The 21752-nt window shown below is 50.9% G+C and overlaps 1 protein-coding gene across 3 annotated transcripts in view; it reads left to right on the forward strand.

Annotated features, from left to right (window-relative positions):
• The window catches only part of SHROOM2 (shroom family member 2), a 154190-nt gene that overhangs the window by 78600 nt on the left and 53838 nt on the right, over positions 1 to 21752 (forward strand). For all 3 annotated transcript variants that reach the window (XM_021079647.1, XM_013985875.2, XM_021079646.1), the window contains exons 3-4: positions 12573 to 12704; positions 18518 to 20762. In XM_021079647.1, the coding sequence (XP_020935306.1) occupies positions 12573 to 12704; positions 18518 to 20762 (2377 nt within the window). The remainder of the gene's footprint in view (positions 1 to 12572; positions 12705 to 18517; positions 20763 to 21752) is intronic.

Genomic DNA, 21752 nt, shown 5'->3' on the forward strand with positions numbered 1-21752 from the left:
CTACACCACAGCTCATGGCAACCCTGGACCTGAGCCATCTCTGCCACCTGCACCATGGCTTATGGCAACGCCAGATCCTTAACCCACTGAGCAGGGCACGGGATTGAACCTGTATCCTCACAGACACTATGTTGGGTTTTTAACCCGCTTAGCCACGGCAGGAACGCCCAAAAGGATTAGTTTTTAACTGTGGTAAAAAAAAACACACAGCAGAAAACTTACCATCTTAACCATGTTTCAGTTTACAGTCCAGTTGTGTATTATTTTCATGATAAAAAAATCCCAAGTTCATTGCGTTTTTAAAGAGGAGTCTTTGGGGTCCGCTGTGCCTGTGTTCATGGGAGGCGGCTGGAGGCTGGGTCCCCAGGTAGGGCTCAGCTCCGTTCTGTTCTGGGCGGTGCCCCAAAAGGTTTATTTATTGCCCGGTGATCCAAACAGAAAATTGCCCTGAGGGTGGCTGTTGGCATGCCTGCTACGGTTTACTCTAAGAGAAAGACTTCATTCGGTATTTATTAGCGCTCTGAGTACCACACGAACATGGTAAAGCCCCCCTTTGAAAAGAGAAGGGGGTGCAATCCATAAACCTTCCTCCCAGCCCCCCCTTTTGCTTTTCCAGAGAGCCGCAGTGTGACCAGCGCCTCTTGACTTTCCTTGTAGAGACGGGCCCGTGCTCGTGTGTGTACCTGCAGAGACGGAGGTGGCGGTGTCCTGATCTCCTGCGTGCACTGGAGTCTGACCCACGACCTCTCTTCATGAGCTCGTGGTGCTCCACAGTCTAGACTCCAGGCTGTGTGTCTAACTGATCCTCTGGCACGCGTCCTTGCGGTGCTTCTGGTGTGTTCCTACATCAGACAGCGCCGCAGGCTGGTGCCTTTATACCCGGGTCCGCGTGTGTGTGTGCGCGCGCAGACCCTCACGATACATTCTTACCGTGGGGGTTTTGAGGCAGAAGGTCTGTGCATTGCGGAGCTTGTTCTTGTGTGTGCGCATGCACATCTTTTTTTTTTTTTTTTAAGGCTGTACCTGCGGCATATGGAGGTTCCTAGGCGAGGGGTCCAAGGGGAGCTGTAGCTGCTGGCCTACACCCCAGCCACAGCAAAGAAGGATCCAAGCCAAGTCTGCGACCTACACCGCAGCTCGTGGCAGCGCCGGATCCTTCACCCACTGACGGAGGCCAGGGATCAAACCTGCTTTCTCGTGGATGCAGGACAGATTGGATTCCACGGAGCCACGATGGGAACGCCAGTTTGTTCATTTTTGTGGGCTTTGTGCACGTGATAGGTGACAGATGATGTTATTGTTTATTTTTTTATTTTTTATTTTTTTTTTGTCTTTTTGCTATTTCTTGGGCCGCTCCCGCGGCATATGGAGGTTCCCAGGCTAGGGGTCAAATCAGAGCTGTAGCCACCGGCCTGCGCCAGAGCCACAACAACACAGGATCCAAACCACGTCTGCAACCTACACCACAGCTCTCAGCAACACCAGATCGTTAACCCACTGAGCAAGGGCAGGGACCGAACCTGCAACCTCATGGTTCCTAGTAGATTCGTTAACCACTGCGCCACGATGGGAACTCCGATGTTACTGTTTAAATGGGCATTTCTGTCATTGAGCGAGTGTTATTGGGCATCATTCCATAGGTTTAGAAGCTCTTTTGAACTGGAGGAATATACTTAAGGATATAAAAATGGAGTTCCCTGGTGGTGTGGTGGGTGAAGAACCTGCATTGTCACTGCTGTGTCACAGGTTTGATCCCTGGAAGTTTGGCATGCCAAAGGTGTGACCCAAAAATGAACAAAAATGAGGATATAAAAATAGACGACCTACACAAAAGAATATTACTCAGCCATAAAAAGGAATGAAATAATGGCACCTGCAGCAACATGGATGGACCTCGAAATTATCATGCTAAGTGACGTTAGACAGTGGGACATAGACGTCATATGCTATCACTTACATGTGGAATCTTAAAAAATGTATCCAGTGGACTTCTTTGCAGCACAGATACTGACTCACAGACTTTGAAAAACTTAAGGTTACCAAAGGAGAGAGGTTGGGGCGGTGTGGAGGGATGGGCTGGAGGTTTGAGATGGGAATGCTGTAAACTTGGGTTGTGATGATTGTTGTACAACTGTAAATATAGTAAAATAATTTACTCTAGAAACTATAAAAGAGTTTAAAAACTATAAAATAGTTTAAAAAATTGAAAATTAAAATTAGAAGAAAAAAAAGAAATACTCTGAAGTCCAGTATCATGGGGGAAAAAAAAAAATAGACCACCGGAACTATGTTCAGAGCACAGCGTGCATGCACGGAAGGGGGAAGGGGGCAGCGGTCTGCCTGCTGGTTGCGCTGCCGGCGTGTCTTGGGCAGGGGGACCCGACCTGTGCTCTGAGGGGGTGGCGGGAGCCCTGTGGAAAACCCCAGGTCTGCCTTCCAAATTCTTGGTTTCCTTTTAAGGGAGGGCTGCACAGCAGGATTATCTGCTTTAGACAGAGTTTAGTATTTTAAGGAACCCATGTAACAGGACATAACAGCACCCCAAGCAGATCGTTCAAATGCTTTTTTTTTTTCAACATGCTTTTAGTAACAGGTGTTTTACATTTTTTAACAATGTATATTAACAATTACAGGTTTTTATTTGGTTGATGTATCGTTGATTTCCCGTGTGTACAGCAACGGGATCCTGATACCTCTATATTTATTCTTTTTCTCTGCGCCATGATTACAAGGTACCGAATATAGTTCCCTGGGCTCTGCAGTAGATCCTTGTTGATCTGCTTTATAGATAACGCTGTGTATCTGGTACCCGCAAACTCCTGATTTATCCCTCTCCGCCTTGCTCGTCTGGCATCCCTAAATTTGTTTTCTCTGTGTGAGTCTCTTTCTGTTTTGTGAATCAGTTCACGTCTATCATTTTTTAAAAAAGATTCTACACATAAGTTATGTCATCTACAAGTGTATTTATCTTTGACTTCATTTAGTTTGATAAACCCTAGGTCCGTCCGTGGTGCTGCACGTGGCCTTGTTTCATGGACATTTCGGTGGCTTCCCTGTCTTGGCTCCTGCAAATAGTGCTGCTATGAACCCCGGGGTGTGTGGGTCTCTTCTAATTACAGCTTTCCTTCTTTCTCCGCCCTCCCTCCCCTCCTTCCTTCCTTCTTTTTTTTTTTTTTTTTTTTCTTTTTCTAGCCTTTGTAGGATCCGAGCCGCATCTGTGACCTGCACCACAGCTCACAGCAATGCCGGGTCCTTAACCCGTTGAGCAGGGGCCAGGGATTGAAGTCACATCCTCGTGGATACTAGTCCCATTCGTTACTGCTGAGCCACAGCGGGAACTCCCGAGGTTTCTCGGCATATATGCCCAGAACTGGGATTGCTGCATCATAGAGTAACTCAATTTTGAGATTTTTAGGGCCCCTCCATACTGTTCTCCAGAGTAGCTGTACCAAGGTACTTTCCCACCAACACTGTAGAAGCCCCCGTGTATTTACATATAATACAGGAGGTATTATTTTTGCCCATTAGAAAAGCCTGAAAGGGTGCTTTATGTAGAAATGTGAATAAAATTTTGCAGAAGGGCTAATTAGTTAATAGTAGGATTGTTGCTGCCACCTGGCACATGGTGGGTTACTTTGCTAAGTCCTGAAGACGCCCGTGGTGAGAGGACCTGTAAACCTCCAGGCCAGCTGCCCGTCGGCCTCCTTTCGAAGGCTGCGGTGAGTGTTTCAGCGATTTCACTTCTGTGGTCACTTGTGTTCTTCCCTGTCTGAACACCTTCGAATCTCCGCCTCATCTCCGCGTTCCCTTCTTTCTTCATTCTGAGGCAACCCTAATCTGACGTCTGCCTTAGGTCAGTTACGTTTCTGTTATTTAGGATCCAATGGACGTGTACTCTAGGATTCTTTATGCAAGTTTGTATAAGATTCTCTGTAATGCATTTGTAGCTGAGCCAGACGTGTAAGTCGTAATGCTGCGCGACCTGAGTTGGCCGGATGACCCTAGCTTCCTTGCCCTCGGCACCTGCCTCCAGGCCCTGACCAAGGGTGGCTGTTTGCTGAGGACTGAGGACAGCTGGGTCCGAGGGGGGGGGAGTGGCCAGCGCAGGTTGGGTGGTGCCAGGAGGTTCTGGGGAAGGGCAAGCGCGCACCTCAGCGTAGAACCCGGACCTGGGGTCTTGTGGAAAGTGTGCAACCGTGGTTCTCAGGCCGACTCCCTCCGGCCGTAACAGCCGCTGGGTGTACCTGCTGTATTTCAGCATGTGGCGGGAGCAGGGCACCTGGCAGCCAGCCTAGGATGCCGGGCGGCCAGTGGCACCAAGCGGTGGTGTGTGGTTTCACCGGTATCTTGTCAAGGAATGGCAGCCGGGGGATTGACGTGTTAGGAGAGACCAACCCAGATCACCGTCTCTCCCCAGACAGACGAGAGCTAGCAGCTCCTTCCTCCCAGAGTGGAGTCAGCTGGAAACGAGGGAGGGGAACAGGAGCCCCCGCCAGGTGCCCACATGTCCTCCTTCGAGATGCCCAGGTGGTACTCACAGCCTCCGAGGAGCGATGGGAGTTGGCGGAGAGGCTGAGGGGCGGCCGTGCCTCCCGGCCACGTGGTTGCTCCGTCTTTGCTTGGCCAAGACAGTGCGGCTCACAGGAAAGTTCAGGCAGATGTGGTCATCGTTTCTCGCGTCTGTCTCTGTACAGGTGTCCCCTGTGCTTTCTTCCTTGGTGTCCTGTCCCGCCCCAGAGATCCTGCCGGGCAGATCAGGGCTGGTATTTCCCCGAGGGCCGCAGTGGTCTTGCCACCGGCTTAAGTGCGTGTGTGTGCAAAACGTTAAGACCCAGAACTGGGTCACTTGTAGCATTACCCTGATGGATGAGGAGTGGCTCGGGGCTGAAAGCCCTCGGGACAGCGGTGGGCTTGTTGCCAGGTCAGAGGCAGATGACCGTATGTTCAGCTCCTAGAAAGTACATGCAGCTTCAAATACTGTAGGGAAAATCTCTTTTAAATATTACTCTTGTGGTCTTTCTTCCAAATTCCGATGGTACTCTGAGTCCTGTTTACTGCAGAGGGTGCCTGCCAGCCCATCCTTCCCAAGTTATCCATACATGTGCTTCACATTGATTATTCCCTGCCTCGTTGCTGAGGGCCTTAAACCTTGCCTGACTCTAATTACGTGTGCTAAGCTCGCATTCAGAGGCAGATTAACACCCAAGGATGGAAGTTCCCTGCGGGCGCCTGCAAGGGGGCTGCAAGGGTTAGCTGGGCATGGTGGCATGGAGGAACAGAGGGGTCCGGTCTAGTGACGGGGTCCGTGCCTGCTCTGAGCACGTGTCTTGCAGTTGGCGTGGGTTTCTGGATGTTACGGAGGGTGCTGTGAGTTCTGCACCAAGCCGACACCCTGCTGCGCTCCCCTCTGCTGCCGGCTCCTTGGAGCTGTCCTGGAACAGGGGGGCTCCGTGCGTGGCCCCAGCATCCATGAGCGCGGATGTTCTTGAAGCGGCAAGAGGAGAGGGGGCAGCTAGGACGTCCACAGGTTCCTCCTTCCCTTCTCCCTCCCCCTTCCCTCCCCCTCCCCTCCCCTCCCCCTCTCCTGCCCCGCCCCCTGGGGGGGCAGAAACCAGGAGTTCCAGCTGGAGGGTGTGTGTGTTGGTGGGGACACGGATGAGTGTTGGTGAACACGCGTGCTTGTGGAGGGTGATCTGAGGTTCTTTGCTCCAGTTTCGGAGAGGGTTTCTAGGTTGCACGCGTGGGCGATGATGGCTGTTTGCTGCTGAGCCTATTTGTTCAAACAGTCAACTCGGAGGTTTGTGCTGGTCAGACACGGACTCGTTGGGGCTGTTGTCCATTCCTGGTTTTACTAAATAAAATCCGGAGGGAAAACACCCACCTAGATCGGAATGGGGTTTTTGGGTGAAAGGTTGCTTCTTTTCAGATTTAGATTTACTGTGTGGCGTAAACTGTTTAATCCGATGAATCTCTAATTACGTGAGACGGTTCCTAGTCTAGCCAAGAAGAGAGTGGTGAAAAGTAAAAATTTTGTTTGCACTGCAGCGTGTGTGAGTGATGTTTATAAAATATGTTAAGACTGGCAGAGAATGCTTCCCCTATTTTTGTTTCTATTCTCTTTTATTTATTTTTTGTCTTTTCCAGGGCTGCACCCACGGCATATGGAGGTTCCCAGGCTTGGGGTCAAAATAGAGCTCCAGTTGCCAGCCCACACGACAGCCACAGCAATGCCAGATCTGTGACCTGCACCACAGCTCATGGCAATGCCGGATCCTTAACCCACAGAGCAAGGCCAGGGATTGAACCCGAAACCTCATGGTTCCTAGTTGGATTCGTTTCCCCTATGCCACGACAGGAATTCCTGTTTCTAAACTCTTATGTATAAGACTCCCCAGCTCTGAGGCTAATCTTTAGGCCTTCTGACTCTTAGTTATATTAATGCTTGCACAGTTAAGTGTCTTGGCCCAAAAATCCATTCTGTTGAAATGTAGCCAGGAAGTTGCGTTGGTGTCAGTCTGAAAACATCGAGTTGAACTAAACTGTGTGTTGAGCTGCTGGGAATACGGACTGTGAATAGGGGTGGTTTGGATCAAGCCTTTTTAGTGCTGGTAGTACTTACTGGGTGAGATAGTTATGCCCCCACCAAAAAAAGTTAATAAAAAAAAGCCAAGTCACTTGAGTCTGCCCCAGTTCCGCCTGCATTCATGGTGTGATATTTCTAGGCAGTCTTTTCTGCTAATGCACCCGGGGAGCAGCGGGGCCTGAGACACGTGTGCACTTGCCTTTGCTCTGGCACAGATAAGGGGTGCCCAGCCTCCTGGAGAGGAACCCCGATGCTTTCATCCCTCGGCTCTGGCATTTGTTTAAAGCGCTGCTTTGATGTCTTGTATCTGTTTGAGCTACTTGGGTCATGTGGGAATTTTTATCTTCATTCTCGTGTATAAAGGCAGGAAAGACTGGACTCGTATCCTGTTTTATCAAGCGTGATGTCACCACCCACGGCATTGTGTTGTCATGTCACTGCCGGGGAAAAGAACTCTGCCACGTAGCGCGTGCGGTGACCTGCGTGTTTATACATTCATGTAACGCGTGTTAGAATCCCTCCAGCCACGTGGCTAACATGATGCTGTGAGGTCCTGCCCTCTAGGAGCTGGCGGCTGCGTGGGCTGATCGTCAGGGACTGGAAAAGCTCTAATGAGCGGTGGCTCTGATGGAAGGAAGGGAGGGAGGGAGGACGGACGGACGGAGGAGGGAGGGCTCTCCATCTTTGATCACGATACCAGGGCCTCCTAAAGAGGTGGCAGGAGGGGACGAGGGGCGAAGGCAGCTCACCTAGCGCAGCACACCCCAGATCTGAGCTCGCCTCTGAGTGACCAGGAGGACTTGGGCCATCGCAGCCTGTGCCCGGCAGTGCCCATGCTCCTGGCCCAGGGAGGGCGCTCACGGGACCGGGGGCGTGGACTTCACTCCATGGCACCTGTTTGCTGCGTTCGGAAAGGTTGGGGAAATAACTCCATGGCAGCTGGGAGCAGCCGAGGGTTCTGGAGGGAGAGCAGGAGCCAGAGCTGAGTGACAGGGAGATGGGTGTGGTGGGAGGTAGTGAGACAAGGAGTGGGGAGAGGCTGGTGAGGACCCAGTCCTCCAGAGGCTGGATGGAGCAGGAAGGAAGCGGCAGCTCAGGGCGAGGCTTTATTTTGTGCTCTGTATGCGTGTGTTTTCGTTTTTGCAGAATAAGGCGGGTGTCCACAGTTGTCGCTTTTCTTCAGCCTCAGCATCTCCTGAGACTGTGCCTGTTGTGGGACTGTTCCTTGGGGCCTCTGCACCCCCTCCTTCCCTAAGGTCTGAGGGCTGCCCTTATGCCTGAAGCTTGCTCCTGTCATCCCCAGGACTCGCGGGGGGGGGGCTTTTGCGGTGCTTCCCAGCCAGGCTTTCATCTGCAACCCTGCCCTGGCCCCCATTCACTTCCCTCTGAGGTGACCCCAGGGCATCACTGTTGATTTTGTTTTCCTGAGGCAGCACCCTTGGTGCGTGCCCCCCACCACGGAGTCCAACCACGGGGGCTCTTCCTTTCTCATTGGCTTCCCAGCCTGAAGGTCTGCCGCTGTCGGACTGACCTCACTGTGTTTATTTTATGAGGCAGTACTTGTTTGTTGCGTTTGGAAAGCTTAGGAAAATAACCCTGCATTCATATGATTTTTTTTTTTTTGAAGGGAGTAGGGAATTCTCTTTCTGTGAATGATAAACATTTCATTGGAGCACTTATTTTAGTAATTCTTTTAAAAATGAATTTCAGATATCTAGATCTGTTCTTAATTATCAGTGATACCCTAGCATTTTTTTTGTATTTGTGATCTAAACTCCTTACTTAAAAAAAATACCACCTAGCATATAAAGTTACTTCTAAAAATTGAGGAAAATTTGGATTAATTTTGGTGTGCAGCTTGTGGGAATGATTTCAGGGGACCCTTCATTAGGATGAATAATTCCGTTTGGAAACCGAAAAACCCAGTGTCATCAACACCATCGCTTTTCAGTATTTTACAAAAGGAGTATTAGGCACGATTAAAAATGACATTTTAGAGTTCCTGTTGTGATGCAGTGGAAATGAGTCCGACTGTAACCATGAGGATGCAGGTTTGATCCTTGGTCTCACTCCGTGGGGTAAGGATCCCGCGTTACCATGAACTGGGGTGTAGGTCGCAGACGTGGCTCGGATCCCACGTTGTTTGCTGTAACTTAGGCCAGCAGCTGTGGCTCCAATCGAACCCCTCGCCCGAGAGCTTTCATGGACCACGAGCGCGGCCTTAAAAAAAAAAAAAGAAGAAGAAAAAAAAATTTACGTATTAGAAGAGTGACGGTGACATGGAGACATGCTCACCAAACCAGGTGGGCTGCTGAGGGAGGGCGCCGCCCCCGCGCCTGCAGGACGCTCCCCACTGTGTGAAACAGGTAGAAAGACATGCAGAGGTATTATTCGTGGTCATCTTTAGGTTACGGTTTATTTTGTCATCTTGGCCTTTTAATTTTTAAACGTCCCGTGCGTCATACAATACGCCTCTTCTCTAAGCTGTCCCAGCAGCACTAGCCGTTTGCATCAGCAGGATTTCCTCCCCCGCCCTGGGCTGACCGCGTGGGGAGGGTCGTCTCCGGCGGGCGTGACTTGGCCTCCGCCGCTGTAGTTTCTGCAGCTGCTGGGATTGCGCCGGGAGGGGTCAGCACCCCCACCCCCGCTCTCTTCGGTCACGGCCGTCCCCCGCGCCCCCCTGCCCACTCTGTCCTGCACCGTGGCACTGCCCAGGGCACCTTAGGGCCGAGCTGCGCGGGCCTTCGGGCTGGGCGGAGCCGGCTCCCTCCGCGCCCTCCCTCCCTCCCTCCTCCAGCCTCTGGAGCGGCTCCGTAGGCCCCTCCCGGCTGTTGGTAGGGCCGGAGGCCACCCTCCCTGCTCCTCCTTCCGGAAGGGGCTTCGTGACCGGGCTCCCCAGTCTGCTCCTTGCGTGCGCAGGGGGCTCCCTTTCACAGCCCTCTGGCCCATTCGCGTTTGCTGTCCACCAGGGGCTGTGTGACCCCGGGGGTGGTGGGCCTGGGCCGACGGTTGCTCGTAGTAGGCATCGCCCCGGGAGGGGACGGCTGCAGTGCCTGCTGTTGTGCGCGTCCTTTCCAGCCCCGTGAGCAGGCAGGGTGCTGAACTCCGCACCGGGTCCCAGGTGCTCCGAGTTCCCCGAGGCCCTCACGGCGGGGCGTCTTGCTCGCCTGGTTTGGCACATCTTGTGGCCTTTGCACGCCTCGCGGCGCCACACTTCCGGGGGGCGGGTGGTTTGAAGCCACCTGAGTGGAAGGAATCTCAGGTGTGAGTAGAAACAGATGAGTCTTGTTGAAATAAGGATTTAAAGCGGCCCTGTCGTTTCCGTTCCACCTGGGAACGCTAGGTGGCGCCAGAGCATTCCGTCCTAACCCTCCCCCGCCCCGCAGCAGGTTTTTCTGTCCAGTGTCGTAGCAGGTCTGTGACCGAGAGACCAGCGCTTAGCCAGATTGCCCCCATGTTATCAGCACAAACCCAGCCGTTTCAGGGCATCAGAGAGGCTGACGAACAGAAACCACCTAACGCCCCCACGGTTCCCAGATACATTCATTGTACTCTAGGAAAGTCCGAGGACTTGACAAAAGCACACAGTTTTTAAGAAAATTTCTCTGTCCCCAAGAGCTGTGATTCCTCACTTAGAGCTTGCAGGCGCACCCCTTTTCACGCTGTTTTCTTTCTTTTTTTTTTCCCAAGCCGTGGTTAGTACCATAACTGTGGACTGTATCTTCTCAGAGTGCAAGCCCCTGTCTGTATACAGGCATACCTTGTCCTACTGTAGTTCACTTAATTGTATTTTACACACCCTGTGCTTTTTAACAAGCTGAAGGTTGGGGCACTCCTGTGTCAAGCAAGTCTGTGGGTGCCTTTTTCTGGCAGTATTTGCTCATTTGGTACCTCTGTGTCACATTTTGGTAATTTTCACAGTATTTCAAACTTTTGATTGTATTTGTTATGGTATCTATAATCTGTGCTCTTTGACGTTACTGCTACTGTTACTGCTAGGACTCACTGAAGGCTCAGATGGTTAGTATTTTTTAGCAAGAAAGTATTTAAAAATTTTATTAAATTGTAATTGATTTACCATGTTGAGCCAATTTCTGCTGTACAGCAAAATGACCCACTCATATATATATACACATTGTTTTTCTCATACTATGCAAGAAAGTATTTTTAAGTTGTCTGTACATTGTTTTTAGACATGATGCTGTTGCACAACTCCCATCATAGACTGTAGGATAGTGGAAACATAAATTTTATGTGCACTGGGAGAGCAAAAAATTCATGTCACTAGCTCTCTTTCTTGTCTAAAAAAATCCTCCCTTTATTGTGATGATCTGCAACCCAACGCAGATATCTCTGAGGTCCGCCTGTATTTTAAACATTCTACGCACGGAGCGAGGCTGCCACAGTAAACCAGCTCATCCCCCGCTCATACCAAGTATAGGGTTGACATATATTGCCACAGTGTCCAAGCCTTTTTTTGCCCTTTTGTCTGCAGTTTTCAGTCTAGTTTATTGCCTTCATTAACTAACTATAAAGGAAGATGAAAGAAGTTATGGATATTATAGCACAGAAAAAGCCATCTGAAAATGAAATTCACGTGGCCCGAACTTTCCTTATGAGGATTTTGAGAAACTCTATGAGGTACAGTCTTGGTTTTACGATCCCTTTACTTTTGTGATGTGATGAATTCATCTGTTTTATGCTTTCAGTCATGGGAAACCACCATAAAGGCAACACGTTCTACATTTTGCCATCCATGTACTTTTCCTCCATAATTATCTGAAGGTTTATGTTATAAAGGCTTCGGGGGTTTTCTTTAATATGCTTTATTGTATAATTTTTTTTTTTTTTTGGTCTTTTTAGGACCTAACCCGCAGCATATGGAGGTTCCCAGGCTAGGGGTCAAATCAGAGCTGTAGCTGCCAGTCTACACCACAGCCGCAGCCGTGTCAGATCCGAGCCACGTCTGCGACCCACGTCTGCTCACGGCAATACTGGATCCTTAACCCACAGAGTGAGGCCAGGGATCGAACCCGCGACCTCATGATTCCGTCGGATTCGTTTCCACTGCACCACGACAGGAACTCCTTTATTGTATAATTTTAAGATTTTTGCTTTTTGGCAGAATGCCGGAGGCCTAATGGTGCTCCTTCTCCGATCTTGATGCAGCTGTAAAGTGTCCCCGGGGGGCGGGCAGTTCTGCCCTAAGTTGAAGGAAGAGGAGAGGCGAGCGTGGCCGGTCTCCTCACTTGGCAGCTTTCTCCTGGAGGCTCTGTGACGATCCTGCAGCAGCTCTAGGGCTTCCCAGCTGGGCACGCCTCAGCCCCCCCTGGGCAGGAGCGGCTAAAGCCCTAAGAAACCACCCGCAGATGGCGGGGCAGTATAGAGGGGGCAGGAAGGCCCCTGCCATGTCCAGAGCCCTGGCGGGAGCCTCGCAGTCTAGGGTGTGGTGGTTCCTATGATTCGGGGGGGACCCTCAGGTGACCTCACACCCCCTGGGAGGCTCAGAGGAGCAGGTGTGCCCTAGTTCCCGTGCACTCCGGGGTATCCGTGTTGACTTCGCTCAGGGAGTGGATAAATGGAAGCGCAGTGGAAGCTCTGCGGGACCCAGCTGAGTGGGGAGCCCCCGAGCCCTTCCCCAGCCAGTGGCTTCTCCTCAAGGAGGCCAGGGGCCTGTGCAGCGTCACACTGACTCGGAAAACACAAGTTTCCTCTGTGGGCTTGTGGGGGCGGGGATGGGGTGTATTTTTGGACTTGGCATAAGTTTGGAAGCCTAAGGGCTGCTTCCCTTTGGAGCCCGTGAGGCTCACTCTGCCGTGAGGGAAGTTGTCCAGGAGCAAATACCTCCAGGGAGGGCTGGTGTCCGGACCCAGCGGCAGCCCCCGAAGGCCGTGCCATAAATCCCGTGGACTTTTTCCGCCTCTTGCTCCTGTCCTGGCCTGAAGCTGTCCTGGGTGTGAAGTTCCTGAGCTGTCTGCGCCTCTTTCAGGAGGAACGAGCTGAGCTGGAGGCCGCACTCCTGGCATGCCACCAAGTTCTCCGACGGCCACCCCGAGTCGTCCACCTCCTCGCTCTCCTCCAGCAGCACCTGCCCCGCCTGGCCCGGCCGGCACCACGCCAGGTAGGTGCTCCGTCCTGCCCCGCTGGGGTGGGAGGCTGGTTCCACATCCCGTGACACTCGTGACCTCCCTGCCTTGCTGTCCTAGGACCTTTCTGAATTTATTTTACGTAAGTATTTTTTGTCGAGGTGTAGTTACTCTACAATATTATAGGAGTTGCAGGTGTATAACGTGATCCAGAATTTTTATAGATTATCCTCCATTCGTAGTTACTAGAACAGTTGGGCTCTGTTCCCTGTGCTGTGTAAGATGTCCTTGCAGCTAATTTGATACAGAGTAGTTTGTGCTCATCTCCCCCTATCGTGCCCTCCCCCTCTTCCCGCTCCCCACTGGTCACCATTAGTTTGTTCTCTGTACCTGTGAGTCTGTTTCTGTTCTGTTACATTCATTTATGTATTTTTTAGTTTGCACATATAAGTGATACTATACAGGATGTGTCTTTCTCTGTCTGACTTACTTCACTAAACATAATAATACCTTCCAGATCCATCCACGTTAATATAGCTAGCAACATTTCAATCTTTTTTTTAAATGAGTGAGCAGTATTCCATTTTGCGGGCACATGTGTGTGTGAGAGTGTGTGTGTTTGTATACACTAAGATATATAGCAAGATATGTGTATTTATATTTTTTATCCATTCGTCTGTTGATGGACACTTGTGTCGCTTGCATATATTGACGATTGTAAATAACGCTGCTGTGAACATGGAGTTGTGTGTATCTTTTTGAATATGTGTTCCCGTTTTCTATGGCTATACGCCCGGGAGTGGGGTTGCGGGTTCATGTGGTGGTTCTAGTTTTAGCCTTTTGAGGACCATTCTTACTTTCTCACCAACAGTGCCCAAGGGTTCCCTTTTCTCGATACCCTCTTCAGCATTTGTTATGTTCTTTTTGAGGATAACCTTTCTGACAGGTGTGAGGTGATACCTCATTGTGGTTTTGATTTGCATTTCTCTGATTAGCAATGTGGAGCATCTTTTCATGGGCCGTCTATGCCTCCTATGGAAAAAGGCGTATTCAGATCTGCCCATTTTTACATCAGGTTATTTGTGTTTTTGATACTGAGATGTATGAACTGTTGATATAGTTTGCATATTAACCCCTCCTTGGTCATATCATTTGCAAATATTTTTCCCATTCAGTAGGTTGTCTTTTTATTTTGTTGGTTTCTTTCCCTCTGAAAAAGCCTTTGGTTTTAATTAGGTCCCATTTGTGTATTTTTGCTTTTGTTTCCTTCGCCTTCGGAGACGGATCCCAAAAAATACTCCTACAACTTATGTCAAAGAGCGTTCTGTCTTTGTTTTTCTCTAGGAGTTTTATAGTATTTGGTCTTATTACATTTAGGTCTTTGATCCATTTTGAGTTTACTTTTGCATATGATGTTAGAGAGTGTTCTCATTTCATTCTTGTACATGTAGCTGTCTAGTTTTCCCAGCACCAGTTACTGAAGAGACTGTGTTTTCTCCATTGTATATTTTTGCTTCCTTTGTAGTAGATTAATTGACCACAAGTGTGTGGATTTACTTCTGGGCTCTCTACATTCTGTTCCATTGATCTATGTGTCTGTCTCCGCCCCCCCCCCCCCCCGTACCACACTATTTTGATGTTGGTAGTTTTGTAGCATAATCGAGTCAAAGAAGATGATTTCTCCAGCTCTGTTCTTTCAGATTTTTTTATTTTTGGTTGTGCAGGGTCTTTCCTATTTCCATACAAATTTTCAATTATTTTAGCTCTGTGAAAAATGCCCTTGATTTTTGTTTTTCTTTTTCTTTTTTGGTTGCCTCACAGCATAAGGAGTTCCCAGGGCAGGGATCAGATCCGTGCTGCAGTTGTGACCTCAGCTGCAGCTGCAGCAATGCTGGATCCTTAACCCACTGTGCTGGGCTGGGGATTGAATCTGCATCCCAGTGCTCCCAAGACACTACTAATCCTGTTGTGCCACAGCGGGAACTCCTGCCCTTGGTTTTTTGATAGGGATTGCATTGAATCTGTAGATTGCCTTGGGTAGCATGGTCATTTGAACAACAATCTTCTAATCTATGAACATGGTCTGTCTTTCCATCCATGTATGCCATCTTCATTTTTTTTTTTTTTTTTGTCTTTTTGTCTTTTGTCTTTTGTTGTTGTTGTTGCTATTTCTTGGGCCGCTCCTGCGGCATATGGAGGTTCCCAGGCTAGGGGTTGAATCGGAGCTGTAGCCACCGGCCTACGCCAGAGCCACAGCAACGCGGGATCCGAGCCGTGTCTGCGACCTACACCACAGCTCACGGCAACGCCGGATCGTTAACCCACTGCGCAAGGGCAGGGACCGAACCCGCAACCTCATGGTTCCTAGTCGGATTCGTTAACCACTGCGCCACGACGGGAACTCCCATTTTTTTTTTTTTTTTTTTTTTAATTCAGTGTCTTGCTGTTTTCTGAGTACAAGTCTTCAACCTCCTTAGTTTGATTTATTCCTAGGTCTTTTATTCTTTTTGATGTGATAGTAAACGGGGTTATCTCCTTAATTTCTCTTTCTGAAAGTTTGCTCTTAGTATCTGGAAATACCACAGATTTCTGTATATTAATTTTATATACTATGACTTGACCAAATTCATTGAGTTCTAGGAGTTTCTACTAAGCCACAATGGGAACTCCACATATGACCTTTAGTATGTTGAGGTATGTTCCTTCTGTACCCATTTTTTGAGAGTTTTTATCCTAAGTAGATGCTGAATGGGGGGCCTGCTGGTTTCTGGATGACTGTGAAACAGAGAACATGAGAATTGTGAGCCAGTGGGAGGGGGAGTGACGGTCCACCTGGCTTACCTGCAGCCCACATTTCATGGACAGAGTGGCTAATGCCAGGCAAACATGTGGCAGCACCATGAGGGAGCTGGCGTGGAGCTGTTCCTGCCGGTCACAGTGTGCTGACAGTCACCTCGACTTAGTGGCCATGTCTTCACTAGTCTGGTAGAAGGATGATAGTAACAGCAAGTAGTGTGCCTTTGGGGTGTCTGCAAGTGCACGTGTGAGAGTATATGTGTATCTGTGTGCGCGTGTGTGCATGCATATCTACGGGATATGCATGTCTGCGTGTGTTTGGCGCCAATGCAACTACCTCAGAATCAATTTTTGGCTCTTAGAAAATCCTGGTCTGTTGCAAATTTGCAAAATAAAGTGCTTACATCATGTGTAGGAAAAACATCTTCAACCCAGTATTACCTATTGAAAGCCATGTGAGATTAGAATATTTGCAGCCCAGGGTATTTTTGAAAAACCAGATGCTCATCCAAGTGGTAAAAACTGCAGTAAAAAGTGTGCTCTCTTACGTTTCATTATCGGAGCAACTTAATCTAATAGAATCTCCGTGAAATCCATTTGTCGGTTTCTTTTTTTTTTTGAAGGGGTGCACTCGTGGTATATGGAAGATCCCAGGCTAGGGGTCAAATCGGACCTGTAGCCACCAACCTATGCCATAGGCACAGCAGCACATGATCCGAGCCTCACCTGTGACACACCTCGGATCCTTAACCCCCTCTAGCGAGGCCAGGGATCGAACTTAGTCCTCACGGATGCTAGATGTTTCCGCTGAGCCACTACAGGAACTCCTGGCAGTTTCTTGATTAAAACAACATCTATGCCTTGTGGAAACAGTGCCCAGCTTTATTTATACGCGCTTGGAGCTACGATCTCCTGGAACAATCTGTACAGGAATATCGGTGACGGGATGGACCCGGATGTGCTCTGTTTCTGGAAAGGGTACCTGGTCTGTCCCCTGAGGACACGATGTGGAACCCAGGTTGTCATCACCTCCTTGCCCTGGTCACACATTTTTCTTTCTCATCCTGGTTCTCCTTAAATCCCAAGTGGCCACATTGTTGTTTCTTGAGGCATGAGGGTTAGAGCTTCCTTGAGCTTTAATGAAAACACTTAGCATGCCTGGAGAAATAGTTTCACCTTTGAGAGCTTTAAGTATCCACTATTATGTCTAAAAATAAATGTACGTGCCTTAATTTAAAAATACTTAATTGCTAAAAAGGGCTCATCATCGCTTGAGCTTTCAGTAAATTTATCTTTTCCGCAATAGTAACACCAAAGATCAGTGATCACAGATCACCATAAGGAAGAGAACAATAATGAAAAAATGTGAAATATTGCAATAATTTTTAAAATGTGGAGTTTCCCCAGTGGCTCAGCAGGTTAAGAACCCAGCTAGTATCCATGAGGATTCAAGTTCAATCCCTGGCCTCTCTCAGTGGGTTAAGAATCCTGTGTTGCTGCAGCTGCAGTGTAGGTCACAGATGCAGCTTGGATCCAGTGTTGCTGTGGCTGTGGAATTCCATATGTCAGGGAATTTCCATATGCCACAGGTGTGGCCTCAAAAGGAAAAAAAAAAAAAGTGACAGATACACAGAGTGAGCAAATGGTGTTGGGAAAATGGCACTGATAGACCTGCTCTGATGCAGGATTGCCGCAGACCTTCGATTGGTAAAAAGTGCAGTAACCACAAACTGCAGCCAGATGAGGTACGCCTGTACTTCAGTATTTGGGTTTGGACAAGTAATGTTATCACTCAGCTTTTTAATTTGAACATCAATCTTTAAAAAAATTTTTTAAATTATTTTTTGCTTTTTTAGGGCCGCACCTGCAGCATATGGAGGTTCCCAGGCGAGGGGGCGAATTGGTCCTGCAGCTGCCAGCCTACACCACAGCCAATGGCAATGCCAGATCCTTGACCCACTGAGTGAGGCCAGGGATCGAACCCGCATTCTCATCGATACTAGTAGGATTTGTTACTAGTCAGGTTCGTTGCTGCTGAGCTACAACGGGAACTCCTAAACATCATTCTCTTTTGGTTGTGTTTTGAGTGTCAGCCGTGCATAGTAAGAACCATTTCTTGCACTAAACCAGGGTCTGCAAACTTGTTCTGTAAGGGACTCCTGATCGTATTTCAGGCCAGTGCCTGTGGAAGCTACTCAGCTCTGTCTTGGGAAGCAGCTCCACACTGTGTGTAAACAGCCATGCAGGAGTTCCCATCAGACTTTATTTTTGAGCCCTGAAATTTGCATTTCATGTAATTCTCACCGATCAGGAAATACTTTTTGATCCTGCTCCCCTCCTCCCACTAAATCTAAAAGCCGTTCTTAGCTCATGGGGTGCAGGTCGCCTTCCACCCACCTTAATTGACAACAGTAAAGGTATTGATATGGGCAGGGCCCGCTGCTGTCTGCTGTGGACTTCAGCCAGCCTTGGGGTGGGTGCTGAGGTGAGAAACCTACTCCATGTCATTGCAGGTGTCTGTTTAGGAAGAGGTATTTATTTTATTTATTTTTTTGAGATTTCTTTTTGTTCCTAATTTATTGTAATTTTTATTTTATATTGGAATACAGTTGCTTACAATGTTGTGTTAGTTTCAGGTGTATAGCAAAGTGATCCAGTTGTACATATATCCATTCTTTTTATTTAGGTTATTCCCCATTGCTGAGTGGAGTTCCCTGTGCCATACAGGAGGTCCTTGATGATTAGCTATTTTATATATAGTAGCGGGTATATGTTAATCCCCCAATCCTAATTAATACTCCCCCCGCCCCCCAGCTTTCCCCTGTGGGAACCATGAGTTTGTTTTCAGAGTCTGAATCTGAGAAAGCTGCTCTTTGAAATACAGGAATTTAGATGTACTGCGTCCAGCGACCCTGTTGCAGAACGGTTGTCGGCGCCCGCGTTGATGCCTCCGCCTGGGGCCCGCCGCGTCCGCCTGCCTTGTGACTCTTGTCCCTTTGCTGCAACTCGACTCTAACGCCCGCCGTTGCCTGTGGTTTTTCTCCTTTTCCAGCTCTTCCTCCCAGGACCTGTCCGGCAGCGCATGGGAGCAGACGAATCTGCAGCGCGCCTCTGGCCACTTCAGCTCCCTGGGGAGCGTGGACAGCCTGGACCAGCCTGCCCAGTCCTCCCCCTCCGGGCGCCTCTCGGCTGCCAAGTCCAACAGCAGCATCGACCACCTGGGCGGCCCGAGCAAGCGGGACTCGGCCTACGGCTCCTTTTCCACCAGCTCCAGCACGCCGGACCACACCCTGCCCAAGGCAGACGCCTCCTCCGCCGAGAACATTCTCTACAAAGTGGGCCTTTGGGAGGCCTCCGCAGCGGGCGGCGGCCGGCAGGGCCTGACTGCCGGGGACCCGCAGGGCGTGGAGGAGAGGCTTGGGTGCTTCCCACCCAGGGTCCCCTGTGACAGCAGCAGAAGCCCCAGGCCTGAGAACAGCGCTGAGCCCAAGCTGGCTGCTTCTGGAAGGTCCACTTTTGGGCCAGTCTGGTATGTTCCCGAGAAGAAAAAAGCCCCTTCGTCCCCTCCCCCACCCCCTCCCCCTCTCCGCCGTGACAGCTTCGCTGCCACCAAGAGCCACGAGAAGACCCAGGGCCCGTTCGCAGAGGCGGCCACCTCTCAGCACTTTCCTGGCCTGGTGGGCGCTCAGGCCCATGGCGACTGGAGACCGGAAGTGGCCGAGCACCTGCAGAGACCCGGGCCCGCAAACGATGCGAGAAGAGCTGGGGGCTCAGGCTGGGTGCCCGGTGCGTACCTGGACTATGGATGGCCACCCTGCGACAGTGGCGCACCCAGCCGGCTTCAGGCCTCCCTGTCCAGCACGGACGTGCGCTGCCCGCAAGCTTCCTACAGGTGCCAGCACCCACGCCACTCCAGCGACGAGAGCCCCTTCTGCCGCGAGGGGCCCAGAGCCACCACATGGCTCAGGGAGCAGCCCCCTGCGGAGGGATTCCAGGATGACAGCCCCACTCAGGTTGGGTGGCCCAGCGCTGCTGACCGGAAGGGTGATGGTGGCGCGCAGAGCCGCTACTACTGCGTGACCTCCAGGCGTTGTCTCCAGGGAGGTGCCCCAGACGCGCAGCCCCGTTCCTACCCGTCCGGGTTCGAGGGGGCGCCGGGCGCCCGCCAGAGAGGGAGGGCCATGCCAGCGGACAGGGCGGCCGGAGCCACGGAACTGCCCAGCGGCAGCCTCTTGGACAAAGCCAGCCTGAAGAAGGTGGCAGGTGACTTCACGTGGGCCGACCAGGGTGGCGGCGAGATCTGTCCCCTGCAGACACCCATGCTGCACTCGCTGACCCGGGAAGGGGCACGCCGGCCCGAGCCCAGCTTTGATGGCGCCGCGGAGAGGCTGGCACTCGAGGCCCCGGCGGGCAAGCCAATGCGGAGAAGCGACCGGTTCGCCACCACCCTGAGGAACGAGATCCAGCTGCGGCGAGCCAGGCTGCAGAAGAGCAGGAGCACAGCCACGCTGGCCGGCCCCGGGGCTGAGGAGGAGGAGGAGGAGGAGGAGGAAGAGGCCGAGGTGCGTGGCTGGGGGGCGCACCAGGCGGGGGGCGCGGGGACTGCCCCGGAAGCCACCGTCACCAGCTCCTACAAGGACCACCTGAAGGAGGCCCAGGCCCGCGTCCTGAGGGCCACATCATTTAGGCGCCGCGACTTGGAGCCCAGTCACGTAGACCCGGACACCGGCCCCCGCGTCCGGGAGGTGGCTCCGGCCAGGCCGCCGTCGTGCGCTACCAGTGGTGGCGGCAGCGCGCTGCCCGCCCCGCGCATCGGAGGCCGCAGGCGCTTCACGGCCGCGCAGAAGCTGAAGTCGTACTCCGAGCCCGAGAAGATGAACGAGGTGGGGCTCGCGGGGGACGACCCCCCGCGCCGGTACCCTGGACCTCCCGATGAGACCGTGCGCACGTTTGCCGACAGGTGGAAGTTTTTTGAGGAAACCAGCAAGCCCACTGGCCAGCGGCCTGGGCGGAGGCCGGGGCCCTGTGGGTTCCCCAAGGAAAAGCCGGAGAGGCCACAGACAGCGGGACCTGGGAACGGGGGAAAGGCGGGAAGATCGGACCCGCCTCAGAGACTTGGAACATTTGCCGAGTATCAAGCCTCGTGGAGGGAACAGAGGAAAGCCCCGGAAGCCAGGAGCGCCGGGAGGTACCACTCTGCAGATGACATCCTGGAAGTGGGTCTGGACCAACAGGAGAGGCCACCGTACATCCATGAAAGGTCCAGGTCCTCGCCCTCCACGGACCTCTACAAGCAGGTAAGCATCCTGCCATGAGCAGAACAAAGCTGCCCTGACCCCATCGTAGGGCACATAGGACACCCCAGAATGGCCCAGTGTCGGTGTCACTTGTGTCCAGCTGTCTGAGTGTTTCCGGGCACCAGCTCTTCTGGTATCAGCTTGTGTGAAAGGGGCCTGGGGACAAAGCTGATACATTCATGACAACTGCAAGTGTCCTGTTTTCACCCACATCTGGAGTTCCCAGCCTCATTGTCAGTTCTTGTTTTGGCTGCCTTTCTCTTTGATTAGCTTCCGTTTAATATGAAAGGAGGAAATTGGGGGAAATAATAGAAAATGCTGAGTTCTCCTCTGAAATGAAAAGAGGTGCTTTGCCAAAAGGCCTAAGACAATGTATGATAGACACTTTTCAAACACTGATATATATCACTTAATATTTTTAGTATATTTCGTGGATTTTTTTTGTCAAATACTTTTTTTTTTTTTTTGTCTTTTTGCCATTTCTAGGGCCGCTCCCATGGCATATGGAGGTTCCCAGGCTAGGGGTCAAATCGGAGCTGTAGCGGCCAGCCTACACCACAGCCACAGCAACATGGGATCCGAGCTACATCTGTGACCTACACCACGGCTCACAGCAACGCCCGATCCTTAACCCACTGAGCAAGGGCAGGGATCGAACCCGCAACCTCATGGTTCCTAGTCAGATTTGTTAACCACTGCGCCACAACAGGAACTCCTGCGGTTTTTTTTTTTTTTAAGTAGGAGTTTTGATAGCGAAAGTTGACTTTAAGCTTTCTAAAACCCCACATATTGCAGTTTCTGCTCTGGCACAGTGGGTTGAGAATCTGATTGTAGTGGCTCAGGTTGCTGTGGAGGCACTGGTTCAATCCCTATCCCAGCACAGTGGGTTAAAAGATTGAGCATTTCTGTAGCTGCAGCTCAGATTAAATCCCTGGCCTGGGAACTTTCATATGCTGCAGGTGTGGCCATTAAAAAAAACATGAAATAAAA

The sequence above is a fragment of the Sus scrofa genome, chromosome X (genome assembly GCF_000003025.6).
Source record: "Sus scrofa isolate TJ Tabasco breed Duroc chromosome X, Sscrofa11.1, whole genome shotgun sequence".
Taxonomy (NCBI): Eukaryota; Metazoa; Chordata; class Mammalia; order Artiodactyla; family Suidae; genus Sus; species Sus scrofa.